We start from the raw sequence: 14,872 nt of genomic DNA on the forward strand, positions 1-14,872 counted from the left end.
ACCCGCCCAGCTCGGCGGCGGGCGGCCCCAAGCTGTACCGCCAGGTCCCCGTGCCCGCCGCTGGAGGCTGTCCAGGCGCGGTGTTTGGCCCGCTGCCGCCATAGGACGACGAGCTGGAATCGAGGTGGTGGTGGTGGCTCGAAGCGCGCGAGTGCGATCCGTGCAGGGCCGGGTTGGCCGAGGGGGGCTTGTAGGGCGTGCGCGACTTGTGCGCAACAAAGATGCTGTGGTGCTGGGCCTGGGCCGGCGTTCGGGCTCCCGTCCCCGCGCCGCCCGTGCCGGTCGACAGGGGAGACTGGCGCCCCGACGCCGTCTCGTGGCGCAGTGACGAGGGCCGCCGTGAGCTCGAGTCGAGCGACCGCCGAGGCGTGCTGATGCCGGACTGCACCGACCGTGCAAAGTCGTCGAGCTCCTCGACCGCGCCCTCGAGCGGCAACCTGCCCGGCGACGAGTTTCGAGACCTGAGCGAGCCGGGCCTCGAATCGTGCCTCGAGTTGCGCCGGCTCGGGCTGCCGCTCGAGGAGCCGTAGGCGCGATGGCGGCGAACGACGGTTCCGCCGTCGTGGCTGAGGCGGTGCGACTGCCGGCGGCCGCTGCCGGACGAATAGGCGGAGCCGCCCTGCTTGCGGAACGCCGAGTGGCCGCTGCTGGCCGAGCCCTTGCGCCCCTGCAGACCAGACAGGTGCTGCGAGTGGCCGCTCGACGGCCGACTGGACCGCGACGGCGTCCGCCCGTGTCCAGGGTGGTGCTCCTGCACGTAGTCGCCGTAGAGCGTGGCCGTCGGTGTGATGCTTCCGGCGCTGAGCCTGCGCAGCGTCGACGGCCGCGCGTACTGCTGGTGCGGCGGGCTGGCATAGTCCGGGTTGAAGTGCTTGGTGCTGCCCGTCGACGACCTGCGGCTCAGCGATCCCATCTGCGACGCCTTGGACGGCCGCCGCTGGATCGGCGCGGCGTGGTAGGGCCCGCTCCGCTTCCGCACGCTGGCGGGCCGGTTCGACAGCTGGCTGGCCGATGCGGGGCCGTCATAGCCGAGGCTCGAGGTTCCCGCCTTGTTGACCTTTTTGGCGCTGCCCTTTTGCTGCTTGCGCCCGCCCTGCTTCTCGTGCGCCCCGAGCCACGTGCGGACGGTGGCCATGAACGACGAGCCCGATTTCTGCTTGGAGCCGCGCTCGCTGTTCTGCGGCGTCAGGGAGGTGGTGCTGAACGAGTCGACCGAGGCCGATGGCGTCGACTTGGCCTCGTCGCCGGAGCGGCCGGGCGAGCGGCTGCCGGCTTCGATCGCCTCCTCGGCCCTGATGCGCTGGACCGCCGCGACGTCGGCCCCTGCGCCTACTCCTGCGCCTGCCTTGCTCGTGCTCTTGCGGCCCTTGTCCGAACCCAGGCTCGGGCTCGATGCGTCGATGCTCGCCTTCTTGGGCGTCGAGGCGGTGGCGAGCTTGCCCGCGATCGACTGCGCCTCCTTGACACCGCCGCCGGCGCTGTTGGTCCGCTTGCCAAAGATGCTGGGGCTCTTGGACCTCTCGAACGGCAGGTTCTCGCCGGCGACGCAGACCTGCTCGGGCTGCGGCGACTTGTCGCGCGTGCCCAGCACCGTCGAGGCGAACTGCTTCATCGAGAGCGAGTTGCTCCTGGCGCGGTCCGCGTGCTGGTGGCGTTTCGACTTGGGCGTGCCCATCGGGGAGCCGGTCTCCTCTGGGCTCTGTGCCCGGCCGGAGCCCAGCGACGAGGGCGTGGTCGGCATGTGACGATGCTTTGGCCTCGTCTTGGAAGGCGTGGTGGAGGTCATGGAGGCGTGCTCGGGCGTCGCGTGGATGGCGATCGGCAGCGTGTTGAGCGAGGCAGACAGCGGCAGGCCGCTCGCCGTCCTCGTCGCCGGCGGCGTGTCGTCAGGCAGGCCGGGGACCTTGGCCGACGGCACCTGCCCCGGCGACGAAGGACTTGCGTCGATCTCTTCCTGCGAGATGACGGTGTGCAGGCGGCTGCCGCTGCCGCTGCCGACGCTGTCGAACAGCGACGAGTCCATTGACTTGGATGCCGTCATGCCGTACCGGCCGCCGCGATCGTGCGAGCGTCTGGACGGGTCCTTTTGCGGCAACGGCGGCGGAACGGGCGACGTCTCCGCGGTCTGTGTAGGCGGCAGCGCCGACGCCGGCGGCGGTTGTGCGTGTGGCTGAGGCGCAACGCTGCGAGGCGGTGTCGAGGGAGCGACGTGGACCTGGCCCGACGCTTCGGCCATGGCCGGCTCCCGCTCCTGGGCCTTGCGCACCAGCATCCACCAGAGCGCGCCGCTGGCGTCGCACGCATCGGTGCAGATGCTGTGCACGAGCTGGCCCACGTCGACGCCAAGGCCGCTGAGCTGGTGCAGCAGGTTCTGCTCGAGCGCCGTGCAGAAGGCGGCAGACTGCGGCTGCGTCAGTTGGGCCACGTAGTCAATCGGGCGACTGCCGACTAGGGGCGGGTGGTGGTCAGAGAGCCCGCCAGACGAGATCGACTTGCGCTTGGTGCGGGATGGGGTGCGGTGGTGCCCTCGCGACGAGGAGCCCTGCGACCCCCGCTTCTGCAGGCTCGACGAGCGCGCGGCTATCGGCGTGTCTTCGCCATCGCCATCGCATTCGCCGGCTCCACCGCTGCCGCGGTCGCTCGAGTGCTCGTGGTGGGTTGGCAGCGAAGAAGAGGCGGTCGTCGTCGTCCGGCCCGCCGGTCGGAGCGCGTGGGCGCCATGGGATGCATCGCTGCCGGTGGAGCCCGCCCGCCTGATTGTGGACTGCGATTCGTTTCGTGGAAGCTTAGTCCGGGCGCCGACGTCCGTAGCTTCCAACCCGGCCGCGCCCGGCTGCCCAGAGGCAGAAGCGGGATGCTCTGCAGCGTCGACCTCGTCCCCCGGGTCGCCACGCTTGGAACCGCTCTCGGCCGTGGTCGGGTCCGTCTCCTCGGTCGTGCTCGACCTCCGATCGCTCGACTCGCTGTCGCTGCGGGCCGAATAGAAGCTGCTCTCGGACGCGCCCGAGACCGAGGACTGGTGGCGGACAGTGCCCAGCGCGTCGTCGAGCGGCGATGCTGGCCGGCTGCGGTTGCCACGGGCATCGGTGGCGGCGTCGGCGTCATCGTCGTCGTCATTCACCGTCTCAGCGGCGGATGCACTCGCTCCCGCCTCAGTCGAGCCAAGGTCAGTCGATGGATGGGGAGTCGCGGATGGTTCGGCTGCCGCGTCGCCCGCCGGAGTCGCGGCGCCAGCAAGCTCGGGCGTGTCGACGAGAGCGGACTCGGAGCCCTCCACGGCACCCGGCAAGGTCCCCGAGTCAAAGTAGCCGAGGGCAGGCTCGTCCTCTTCGAGCGTCGACATGGGCGTCGACACGATGACCTTGGAGAACCAGGCGTGGCTCAGGATGGTCTCGATCGTCGGCCGCCGGAGCGGATCGAGCTGGAGGATGCTCGTGATGAGGTCCTGTGCCTCGGACGAGAGGCATTCTGGCAGCTCAAATACGCCCTTGAGGATCTTGTCCTTCATGACGGCCTCGTCGTCGTCATCGAACGGCAGCGCACCGCACAGCAGGGCGTACAAGATGATGCCGAGCGACCAGATATCGACCTCTGCAGGCCGGCGAGGGGGCAGGGAGAAGGAAAAAGATCGCGGCGGGATCAGCGACGGCCCGTCTCGCCAAGCGCACACATGCGGGCAAACGCGCGGCCGCTTGCTAGCTTACCTTGGCCCGTGTACCGCTTGCCGGCGAGCATCTCGGGCGCCGCGTAGCCCGTTGTGCCGCAAAAGGTGTCCATGAGCCTCTTGCCCTCAAACTCGCGGGTGAAGCCAAAGTCGCCGAGCTTGACGTTGCAGCGCTCGTCGAGGAGCACGTTTTCGAGCTTGAGGTCGCGGTGGACGATGCCCTTTGCGTGAATGTAGGCGACGGCGAGGCAGAGCTGGCCAAACACACGCCTGGCCTCGGCCTCGGGCAGGTACTCGCGCTCGACGAGGTAGTCGTAGAGCTCGCCGCCGGCGCAGAGCTCCGAGACCATCCAGATGTACTGCTCGGTGGCGATGACTTCGTAGAGCTTCATGACGTGCGGGTGGTGGAGGCGGCGGTGGTGGTGGATCTCGCGGGTGAGGCTGGCCGAGTGCGCCTTGGGCACCTGCTTGATGGCGACGCGCGTGTTTGTGAGGCGGTGCAGGCCCAGCCTGACCTTGCCGTACGTGCCCTCGCCAATGGGCCGCTGGAGCGTGTAGTTGCCGACGGCCTTGAGCTTGCCCGACGAGAGCTCCTTGCCCAGCTCCTGGTAGGCCGAGGCGAGGGCGGCCTTTTGGTTGATCGAGGAGCCATTGGTGGAGCCGTAGGCGCCCCTGCGGCTCGAGACCTGGCTCATGGTGGTGGGTGGATAAGGGCGGGACGCGAAGAGAGCCAACGGGCGTGGAGCGCAAGGGTCGATCGTGCGCAGAGAGGCGAGGCAGGGGACGGTTCTCGTCGTCGGTTCTCCGCGCCGGATCTAAGCAGAGGCGGACAGCGGTTGGCCGGCCAGGTCGATGGTGCGCGAGGCTTCCTCCAGAGGCGAGTCACTACCGGCGCGTGAACGGGGGGACGTCAGACGCACAGCAAGCAGCGTTCGCTAGCAGGTGCTGGTGCTGGTGCTGGTGCTGGAGCTGCGGTTCGGGGCGAGGCGAGCGATGCTCCGTCGCAGCCTGTCGGGGATCTGTTGCGAGGCAGCGGTCGGTTGTTCCACCAGAGCAGAGGCGACCTCTGGTTCTAGTCGAAGGCGGCAGCGGCGGCGGCCATGGCCGGTCGTGGCGGAAAGGTAGCTGGGCGATGATGGGCGAGGGGGATCCGGAGATGGACAGAGCCGATGATGCGGATCGGTCAAAGTGATCCGCGGCGCGCGAAGCAGAGGCACGGCCAGGAATGAGAGGTTGGTGCAGGGAAAGTCTCGAGGAGCCGGCGGAAAGCTACGGTCTAGTCGGGCCGGAGTCGATGCCGATGGCGGCGATATGAGCAGGGCAGAGATAAGGCAGCAACGGCCGCAGCAGTCTATGCAACGCGGGGCGTGCGCTGCGAGGTAGGCTCTAGGCGGCGTGAAGGGACGGCGGGGCGGGGTCGGCGGGCCGACCAAGGCGGTGACGGGCGAAGATCGGGCGGAGGTCTGCGGTGGTATGGGTTCGATGGGCGCGAGGGTATAGTTGCAGGTGTCGTTGTGGTGGTGGTGGTGGTGAGAAAGCGGCGGTGGCCGTCGGTCGATGTGGAGACGAGACGAGGCGAGGCGACCGGGGCGCCTCTCGCCGACCCCGCGGGGCGTTGTGTAGGTATACCTACTCATGCTCAGTTATTATACACAAATTTTGGACATTTCGACATCCAAGGCCAAATTAGCCAAGTTGGTAGAGCGTTATGCCCGTATAGCTCAGTGGTAGAGCGCGTCACTCGTATTCCGACATGACGAGGTCCGTTGTTCAATCCAGCGTGTGGGCATTCCTTTTTCCTTTTCCTCCATGCCTCGTCAAGAGAAGGCCCGACTTTGTCTTCGATTTTTGCCTCATCTTTCGCAGGCCCTTTCGACCACGTCCTTCCATCATCCGCCTTGTACTCGCCGTCGTTGCCATCCGCCGCTTCCAGCCATCTTTCGTACACTCGCTCCCACGACGGATGAGATTGAGGCTAGGCGCGTTTCGAGCACCCGCAGCGTCCCTTCGATTCCTTGCTGCACCGCTGCCGCCGTTGCGCACCGTCATCGCCCGGGCAGACGTGCAAGCCCTACCGCCAGTAGCAGGCGCCGACTTTGCGTGGCCCTACCACCGTCGGCACTCGAGCCTCGCCATCGCCAAGGCCGCCAGCAGTAGCGTCAGCCGTAACGTCGTCGTCGAGATGGCTGCGACGAACGAAGCCGGGGATCAGGCTAGCGCCGCCAAGAGGAGCAAGGCAGAGGGGTCTGGTGAGTAGAGCGAGCGTCTGCGATCAGAGCCGACTGCGACTACGAGTAAGAGTGGCTCAGCGCGGTCGAGCCAGCTGGCAAAAGGCGGTGCGCTGCCAGGCGAGGAAGAACGTAACCCGCAAAGATGGCGCGGCGCGGCCCCACCTGGTCTGGGCTCGCAAATTTCGGGGCGCAGAGGCCAGAGAGTCCCCTCCTACTCGCCCTGCCTGCCTGACCAACCACCGTACTCTTCATTCTGACACCTTTCCCCTCCCCCTCTGTCTTGTCGTCCTTCCTGCCTCCATCCTATCACCACCGCCGCCTCGCACATCCTCACCAACCCCTCCTCGCCAACCCCTCCTCGCCAACTCCTCACTCGACCGCCGCCGCCGCCGCCATGCCAGAGTCGATCATCACTCACTCGGGCACCTTCCACGCCGACGAGGCCCTCGCCGTGCACCTGCTGCGCAAGCTGCCCGCCTACCGCGATGCGCCCCTCGTCCGCACCCGCGACGCCGCCGCCATCGACGCCGGCACCATCGTCGTCGACGTCGGCGCAGAGTACGACCCTGCGCGCCACCGCTACGACCACCACCAGCGCGGCTTCACCGAGGTCTTTGACGACCAGCACAAGACCAAGCTCAGCTCGGCCGGCCTCGTGTGGAAGCACTTTGGCAGGCAGATCCTCTCGGTCCACCTCCAGCTCGCCGAGTCCGACGACGTCGTCGCCCTCCTCCACACCAAGCTCTACGACGACTTTGTCGAGGCCATCGACGCCATCGACAACGGCATCTCCCAGTACCCCTCGGACCTCAAGCCGGCCTACAAGAGCCGCACCGACCTCTCGGCCCGCGTCGGCTACCTCAACCCGTCCTGGAACGACGAGTCGAGCGCTGCCATCCTCGACGCCCGCTTCGAGCGCGCCTCGCACATGGCCGGCACCGAGTTCTTTGAGCGCGTCGACTACACCTTCCACGCCTGGCTCCCCGCCCGCCAAAAGGTCATCGACGCCCTCGGCGCCCGCAAGGCGTACCCGGGCGGCGACCCGCAGGGCAGGATGCTCGTCTTTGACGAGTTCTCCAGCTGGAAGGACCACCTCTTCCGCCTCGAGGCCGAGCTGCCCATCCCCGACGCCGAGAGGCCCGTCTACGTCGTCTACCCGGACGAGTCGGGCAAGTGGCGCGTCCAGGCGGTGCCCGAGTCGCCCGAGAGCTTCGTCAGCCGCAAGGCGCTGCCCGAGCAGTGGCGCGGCATCCGCGACCAGCAGCTGAGCGACCTCACGGGCATCCCCGGCTGCATCTTTGTCCACCAGAGCGGCTTCATCGGCGGCAACGCCACAAAGGACGGCGCCCTCCGCATGGCCCGCGATGCCCTCAGCATCGGCCCCGCCGCCCAAGGCCAGGCCGGCGCTCCCGTCGTCGCTTCGTTCAGCAAGGGTGCTGCGACGGCGGCGGCGGCGGCGGCGGCGGCCGCGCCCGCGCACGACCACGGCCACAGCCACGGCTCGTCGGCGCAGGAGCACGGCCACACGCACGACGTCATGGACCACCCGGGCCGCTTCAACGACCGCGACGTGCCCAACTACGAGGGGCGCAACTGGAACGAGCGCGCCTTTACCATTGGCATCGGCGGGCCCGTCGGGTCGGGCAAGACGGCGCTGCTGCTCGCCCTCTGCCGCCGGCTGCGCGACGAGCTCAACATCGCCGTCGTCACCAACGACATTTTCACGCGCGAGGATCAGGAGTTTCTGCGGCGCCACTCGGCGCTGTCGCCCGAGAGCAAGATCCGCGCCATCGAGACGGGCGGCTGCCCGCACGCTGCGATCCGCGAGGACATTTCGGCCAACCTCGAGGCGCTCGAGCAGCTCCAGGCCGAGTTTGAGACGCAGATGCTCTTTGTCGAGAGCGGCGGCGACAACCTCGCCGCGGCGTACAGCGTCGAGCTGGCCGACTTCCACGTCTACGTCATCGACGTCGCCGGCGGCGACAAGGTGCCGCGCAAGGGCGGGCCGTCCATCACCCAGTCCGACGTGCTCGTCATCAACAAAATCGACCTCGCCGACCAGGTCGGCGCCAGCCTCGACGTCATGAAGCGCGATGCCGACAAGATCCGCGACGGCGGACCCGTCATCTTCACCAGCGTCAAGCACGGCGACGGCGTCGAGGGCGTCGTCGAGCTCATCCTCGCCGCGCGCAGGTGCGCCGGCGCCGACAAGACGGGCAAGCCCATCGCTGCCAAGGCGTAGTAGCCGGGCGTGCCTCTCCTCGCCTCGCGTCTCCCAGCGTCTCGTCTCGTCTCGTCTCGTCCCCTTCGGTCTCGTCTCGTCTTCTCGTTCTACCCTCGTCCAGCACCGCCCCACGCTACGGCGCCCCAGCCGCCATCTTCGCAACCGTCTCTCCCCCCTCCATCCCGTCTCGAAACACGTCACGATTGAGGACGTTTCCCGCATGTAGCAGTATCTGGTACAAGATCCCCCGCACGGCACGCTCGATGCCCGTTAGAATCCACGCAAAGTGAGGTTTTTCCAGAACGCGAATCATGCCATGTCGATGTCGGCCCGGGTTGGTCGGCTGGCTGGCTAGCAGGCAGAGATGCGAGGTAGGGACCGCATTCACGCTGGAAGTGTAGATGGGCGGAGGCTGGAGGCTGGAGGCTGGAGGTGGGTGCTAGAGCTTGGGCTTGGGCTTGGGCGCGCCGCCGCCGGCGTTGGCCTTGTCGACAATCTGGAACATGGCTTTGGCGCAGTGCGGGAACTTGGAACCGTACGCCTGGGCCTGGGCCGACGATGCCTGTCCCTGGGCGTTTCTCGCCGCGATGCCCTGGGTGATGACGGCGAGGCGGAACCAGGCCCAGCTCTCTGCGGCCTCCCACGACGGGATGGGAAAGGGACGCGCCACGGCGTCGCAGTAGACGCGGATCAGCTCGTCCTTTGTCGGCACGGGCGACACGTCGCGCGGCAGGTCGCCCAGCGCCAGGAGGAGCTCGCCGCGTTCCCGCGCCCGGTCCACCTCGCCCTCGTCGTTGATCCCCGCCGGGTTCGAGCAGGGTAGCGAGAACTGTTGCAGCAGGTTGGCCAGGTCCGATAGCGGGTGGCCCCGCGTCGAAAGTTCCCAGTCCAGCAGGCCGATGACGCGCGGTTCGGTCGGGTGGAAGATCTGAGTCGCGTCGACGGCGCGAGCGAGTGACGCGCGAGTGAGGGGAAGACGGGGGATCGGATCGAGGAAACAGTCAGTCGATCTCGGCCCTGGCCGCGGCGCCGCGCTGTCCTGGGCCCCCTGGAGCGACTCACGAGGTTGTCAATCTTGTAGTCGCCGTGGATGAGGGTGTTTTCGTCGCTGGGCATGTTTGCGGCAAACCACTGGAGGAAGCGGTCGATGCCGGGCACCTCGCCCGTCTCCTGGCCCGTCTTGCGGTCCTTTGCCTTTGCCTGGATGCTCGAGACCTTGCCGAGGCTCTTCATCTGGCGCGTGTAAAAGTCGCGGTCCTTGCCGTAGTCGGCGAGGCCGACGCGGCTCGGGTCGAGGCGGTGGAGCGCGGCGAGGGTGCGCATGGCCGAGAACCAGCACTGCCTCCGCTCGTCCTTGGGCAGCGGCAGCATACGGATGTCGGCAAAGATGCGGCCCTGGATGAACTCCATGATGTAGAAGTTGGTGCCGACGATGCCCTTGTCCTCGCAGAGGCAGAAGACCTCGGGGACGGGGACGGCGTCGGCGCTGTTGGCGGGAAGCGTCTTGTTGAAGTTGGAGAGCGCCTTGAGGATCCGGTACTCGCGCTCGATGGCGTGCGCCGTGGCCGACATGAGCTCGCCCTGGGGCTTCTTGCGCAGCACATAGCGCTTCTGGCTGTGGGTCGGATCGCGGCGGGATGGCAGCGCGGTTGTGCAGGCGAGGGCAGAGGGCAGAGGCGAGAGAGTCAGCGCTGGCAGGCTAGCCTCGAGCACCACGAGGTCTGGGCCGGCGGCGGCGGCGGCGGCTCACTTTTGGTCGAAAAGGACGTAGGTAGGGTTGCTCTGACCGTACGAGAACTGCTTGACGTCGACGGGACCGGCGATGGCGGGCACGTCCTCTGCATGGCGAGCAGCGGCGGTGGCAGTGGCGAAGGGCCCGTCAGGATCAGCGCTGCTCACGGACCCGTAGCGAACGGGCGAACGGACGAAGGTGCGAACGGGCGGCCCCTCTCTACTCACTCTTGATGTAGGCGTTGAGCGCATCGACGTCGATGGCGTGTCGGACCTGGCCGTACTGCTGGCCAATCTGCTTGGACTCGGGCATGGTTTCCGTGTGCGAGCGGGGCGTAGGTCTATCAGAAGGGGTGGACGGCGAGCTGTTTCCAAGAGAATGATAGAGGCGGGCGGGGCGAGAGGGTGGTGGAAGGCTGGAGAGGCGAGATGGCGAGGGCCAGGCGAGCCGTGTGGGGCTCGAGGTGTGAGGGCTGCACCCCAGCCTCGGCCTGGGCTTTCGGTCCCCAGGGCCAACCCAGCCAGTCCGGCCAGCCGGGCCAGGAAGGAAGGCGCGTCGAGACCGGTCCAACCGGCAATTTGCGCTTGCCTGCCGGCCTGGCCATGCAGACCCCAGCTTTGGCCTGCCCTGCCCTCCTGCCTCACCTGGCCTGCCTCTTGGCCGTCGAGGCTAGCGCACGACCCACCGCCGTCGCCGCCGCAAATGTCGGCCTTTTCTTGCGGGGTAAAGCCCGGGGCACACCAGACGGGCCCCCGCACCTCGTTGCCACCAGGATTCCATTCGCCCGGCGGCCTGACAGCGCCACACACACTGACTGACCTCGTCGGGGGGCGTCCAATCCTCCGTTCCACGATCGTCCGCGCAGTCGCGAATCAAACCGCATGGATTCAGCAAATACGAGGGAACGGGCATCTGCAGCAAATGAGCAAGCGAGCAAATGATCAAGCAAGGGAGAGCAAGGGTAACTACGGGAAGACGGCAGAGGGTATCAAGGACAAGGAGGGTGAAGACGCTCCGCCACGGGATAAACGCCGGCGGAGCGATGGCGCCCCAGAGCGGGACGCTGTGAGGGAAAGGGTAAAGCTCCTTTCTTGCTCGATCCTGGCCGGGGGGGTCCCGAACTCCTTGATCCTCGCCTGTGCTCGAGTACGCAGCCCTGCCGCGTCCCCTCTGCCCTGCCAATGACTGCTGCGTTGCCGCATCAGCCCTCAGCAGGCCGCTACCGCCTCTCCAGAGCCCTTGCCTTTTCGGTTCAAAGAGCGTCCGGAGCGTCAGAGCGTCAGGAGACCGCGGGACCGCGCACCGAGCACCAACGAGATCAGGAGGACCAGGATGGCGAGGCGCTTCCTCAGGCCGCCTGTCTCTTGTCCGAGAGGTCAGTGCAGAGGAGGGCCGTAAGGGAGGCGGTGCGAGGGAGAGGAAGAGGAAGAGGGAGAGATAGAGAGAGGGGCAGGTGACGAGGGGGAGAAGGAAGCAGCGATGACAGGGAGAAGAGAGTGACGGGGTAAGCAGAGGTGGGAGGGGAATGAGTGGGAAAAGAGGCGACGGAGACAGGTAGAAAAGAGATCCTTCTTAGCGTCGAAGGTCCGGCACCAACGGGCGTCGCTCATCGCCACGCAGCGGGCTGCTCGGGCTAGCCAGGGCCGCAATGGCAGAAGACCAGAAACGACGTGCATGCAAATGAGGAGAAGGGAGCCACCGGCTAGGCACTCACCTTGGCAGCCGAGGTGCTGACGTTGGGATTCTTGGGCCTGGAGAAGTTGAGCGACTTGCCGACGAGCAGCTGGAACTGCTTGAGGTTCGAGTCCGAGTAGGGCGGGTACCTGGGCGCCATGGCCATCTCGATGATCTTGCCGAGGAAGCCCGTCGAGGGGGCGTCGAGACTGGCGCGATCGTGGCTAAAGGCGTCGAAGCCGCACTTGCCGTGGTAGTTGCCGTAGCCCGAGGGGCCGGTGCCTCCAAAGGGCAGCGAGTCGATGGCAAAGTGGAGCAGCGTGTCTCCCTGGACGGCGGCGCCCGAGCGGGTGTGGTCAAAGAAGTATTCCTTGACCTTGCGGTCGCCGGCAAAGAGGTAGAGGGCGAGCGGCTGGTCGCGGGCGTTGATAAAGTCGACGGCGGCCTTGATGTCGTCGACGGGCACGATGGGCAGGATGGGTCCAAAGATCTCGCCCTGCATGATGGCGTCCTGGCCCGACACGTTCTTGACGACGGTGGGCGCGAGCATCTTGGACGCCTCGTCGCCCTCGCCGCCGAGGACGACCTCGCCCTTGGTCTCGGCGAGCATGCCGTTGAGGCGCTTCCAGTGGCCCGTGTTGATGATGCGGCCGTAGCTGGCGGAGCCCTTGATGCCGCCCTGGCTCTCGGGGTAGAACTTGTCGTGCACCTTCTTCAGCTCGGCGATGAGCGGGTCCTGGATCTTGCGGGGGACCAGGATGTAGTCCGGGGCGATGCACGTCTGGCCGCAGTTGAGCGCCTTGCCCCAGAGGATGCGGTGGGCGGCGATCGAGAGGTCGGCGCTCTCGTCGACGTAGACGGGCGACTTGCCGCCGAGCTCGAGGGTCGTGGGGCACAGCCACTTTGCCGCCTTCTCGGCCACGATGCGGCCGACGGTGCCGTTGCCGGTGTAGAAGATGTGCTCGAAGCGCTGGTCGAGGAGGGCGGTGGTCTCGGGGATGGCGCCGTTGACGCAGCGGTTCGTCTCGGGGTCGAGGTACTTGGGGTAGAGCTCGGCGATGAGGCGGGCGGTGTGGGCGGCCACCTCCGAGGGCTTGAGGATAACGGTGTTTCCGGCGGCGATGGCGCCAATGATGGGGCCGAGCTGGACGGTGAGCGGGTAGTTCCAGGCGCCAATGACGAGGACGGTGCCCTTGGGCTCCTTGCGGACCGTGGCGCCGTGCATGGCCCAGGCGACGCCGGCCCAGGGCTTCTTGGGCTTGGCCCACTTGTCGAGGTTGTTGATGGCCTCGATGCACTCGTTTGTGCAGCCCATGATCTCTGCAAAGACGGATTCAAACTTGGAGCGGCCGAGGTCCTTGCGGATCGACTCGACAAAGGCGTCGGAGTTGTCCTTGAGCATAAAGGCGAGCTGCTTGAGCTGGTTCTTGCGGTACTCGATGGAGCGCGTCTTGCCCGTGAGGAAGTTGGCGCGCAGGTCGGCCACAATCTTGGGGATCTGGTCGACGGGCGTGTACTCGAGACCCGCCTCCTTTGCAGCTGGGCTCGACATGGTGGGCAGTGGCGGTGAGGGGAAGAGGGTGTGTCGTGGGAGGATTGACGGGGGAGACTGGACGGGTGAAGCGATGGAGATGCTGGCAACGATGGTGTTCGGTGGTGGCAGCAATCGCGGTGGCGGTGGTGGTGGTGGGAAAGAGCAAAGAGGGAGATGAGGCGGACACAAGGTAGGGTTAAGGCCACACAGCTGCTGCTTCTTAGGCTTCGTAGTGCGCGGCGGCGAGGGCTCTGCTCGGACGACGCCAAAGTGCGGGGTCGGTCGGTCGGTCGGTCGGTCGGTTGGTCGTCGAGCTCGGGGGCGGCAATAAGCTTGCAGCCTGGCCCCGCCGCTGTGAAGCCATCGAGTGCAGCATGTCTGTCAGCTGGCCCGCTGTGGCTGGAAGGCGGCGCTGATCGTCGTCACCCCCTCGCTGGACCAGGGCACCTGGGGCAGAGTGACTTTTCAGCAGCCTGCCTGCCTCCTGCCTCCTCTCTGTGGGGCTGGCTTGCCTGGGAAGCTCGAGCGCGCGGTGGTCACTTTTCACGCAGTAGTGCTCCTCAAGCCGCCACCTGCGCCTGTTCGAGCGTGCAGCTGCACCAGCCTCTTGCCCGGCTTGAGCGAACCCAGCAGGCCGGATCGGACGCGAGGGTCGCTTCGCTTCGCTCGTCTGCTCTCGTCTGCGCGCCCTCTCCCCGCCTCCAACATGTCACGCCAGCACGTCTCTACAGTACTCCATCCGAACTCGGCGGGCAATGATGATGGCAGCAGCCGCCAGCGGCAGGCCGAGGCGCCATCCTCATCTGCCACGCTCGAGCGCCACGCCAGGCCTGGGCTGGTCTGAGCTTGCGCGGTCGATCCAGGCCCACGCATGGCTCTCGAGCGCTCGCCTCGCCGTTCGACGTGGCGTTGAGCTCGAGCCGCCGTCTTCCCTTTGTTGCCCCTGACCACACGAAGGGAAGCCCGAGAGTCGAGATGGAGGGTGACCTGGGCTAGGTAGCTGGAGGCCATGGCTATGGCTCTGAAGGGCGAGCGGAGCCTGCCTCTGGTTCGGCAGGCCGGCAGAGGGCCAAGGCCAGATGCGGCTGACGAGTCGATCCGCTCTGGGGGTCGCTGCAAACGCCGCTGGCCGCTGTCACCCATCGCCACCACCATCGCCATCGCCGACAGCGCGCAACGGCAAGCAGCAACCAACTTCTTCCGGCGGGTGTGGGCTGCCGAGAAGAGGCGAGGAGCGCAGCGTGACGGTACTCGGGGCAGTGAGCGGCTAGCTGGTGGCTGGCTGGCCGGCTGGCAGGCAGAACCGCGGGTCCTGGATATCTGCCATCCGCGGCTGTGGAATCGAGTAAAAGGGATCGGGGGATCCTCCCGATGTTGGCAGGTCTGAGCGCAAACTGCGGGGCCGAGCAGTGCTGGCGGCGAGCCTGCAGCAAGGTGGAGGGAAGCTGTGTGCGTGCTGGCCTGCACGCTTTCCCTCTCTTGGCTGCCGGCCGTTGCCCCCAAGCCGCGGGTCGGGCTGGACCCTGAAAAGAGCAAGCAGCTGCATCAAGTGCGGGCTCAAAGCGTAGCACGCCTCGCGCCGCCCCGCCCCCTGTCAACCCCCTGGCCTAGCCTGACCCTGCCAGCAAGCCTGCCTAGCTGTTGGCATGGCCATTCGAGCTGCGCTTGGCACTGGCAGGCGTGGCATTCGATCCATCGGGGCACCCCAGCCTTGCTTTACGTCCTCGACGACCCCCGCCGACGCTTGCCAGACCATCCTCGTCGTCGACCCAGGCGATATCGACCGACGAGACCGACGGGCGACCCGACGACG

At 67.0% G+C, this 14,872-nt stretch overlaps 4 protein-coding genes across 4 annotated transcripts in view; 1 reads left to right on the forward strand and 3 right to left on the reverse strand.

Annotated features, from left to right (window-relative positions):
* Nucleotides 1-4,359, reverse strand: part of PFL1_04824 (uncharacterized protein) — a gene marked incomplete at both ends in the record, with an annotated part of 5,313 nt that extends 954 nt beyond the window's left edge. Inside the window, 2 exons of the mRNA XM_007882352.1 lie at nt 218-3,591; nt 3,705-4,359. Coding sequence (XP_007880543.1) covers nt 218-3,591; nt 3,705-4,359 — 4,029 coding nt within the window. The remainder of the gene's footprint in view (nt 1-217; nt 3,592-3,704) is intronic.
* A 1,487-nt stretch (nt 4,360-5,846) lies between these two features.
* On the forward strand, nt 5,847-8,137 carry PFL1_04825 (uncharacterized protein; the record flags this gene model as incomplete). Its single annotated transcript, XM_007882353.1, has 2 exons — nt 5,847-5,913; nt 6,297-8,137. 2 exons carry the CDS (start codon nt 5,847-5,849, stop codon nt 8,135-8,137), a joined length of 1,908 nt encoding a protein of 635 aa, XP_007880544.1.
* A 421-nt stretch (nt 8,138-8,558) lies between these two features.
* PFL1_04826 (uncharacterized protein) lies at nt 8,559-10,163 on the reverse strand (the record flags this gene model as incomplete). Its single annotated transcript, XM_007882354.1, has 4 exons — nt 8,559-9,047; nt 9,182-9,734; nt 9,870-9,957; nt 10,079-10,163. The coding sequence occupies 4 exons, from the start codon at nt 10,161-10,163 to the stop codon at nt 8,559-8,561; spliced, it is 1,215 nt and encodes a 404-aa protein (XP_007880545.1).
* A 959-nt stretch (nt 10,164-11,122) lies between these two features.
* Nucleotides 11,123-13,077, reverse strand: PFL1_04827 (uncharacterized protein; the record flags this gene model as incomplete). Its single annotated transcript, XM_007882355.1, has 2 exons — nt 11,123-11,212; nt 11,566-13,077. 2 exons carry the CDS (start codon nt 13,075-13,077, stop codon nt 11,123-11,125), a joined length of 1,602 nt encoding a protein of 533 aa, XP_007880546.1.
* Between the last annotated feature and the right edge of the window lie 1,795 nt (nt 13,078-14,872).

Source organism: Pseudozyma flocculosa (assembly GCF_000417875.1).
Source record: "Pseudozyma flocculosa PF-1 unplaced genomic scaffold scaffold00016, whole genome shotgun sequence".
Classification (NCBI taxonomy): domain Eukaryota; kingdom Fungi; phylum Basidiomycota; class Ustilaginomycetes; order Ustilaginales; family Ustilaginaceae; genus Pseudozyma; species Pseudozyma flocculosa.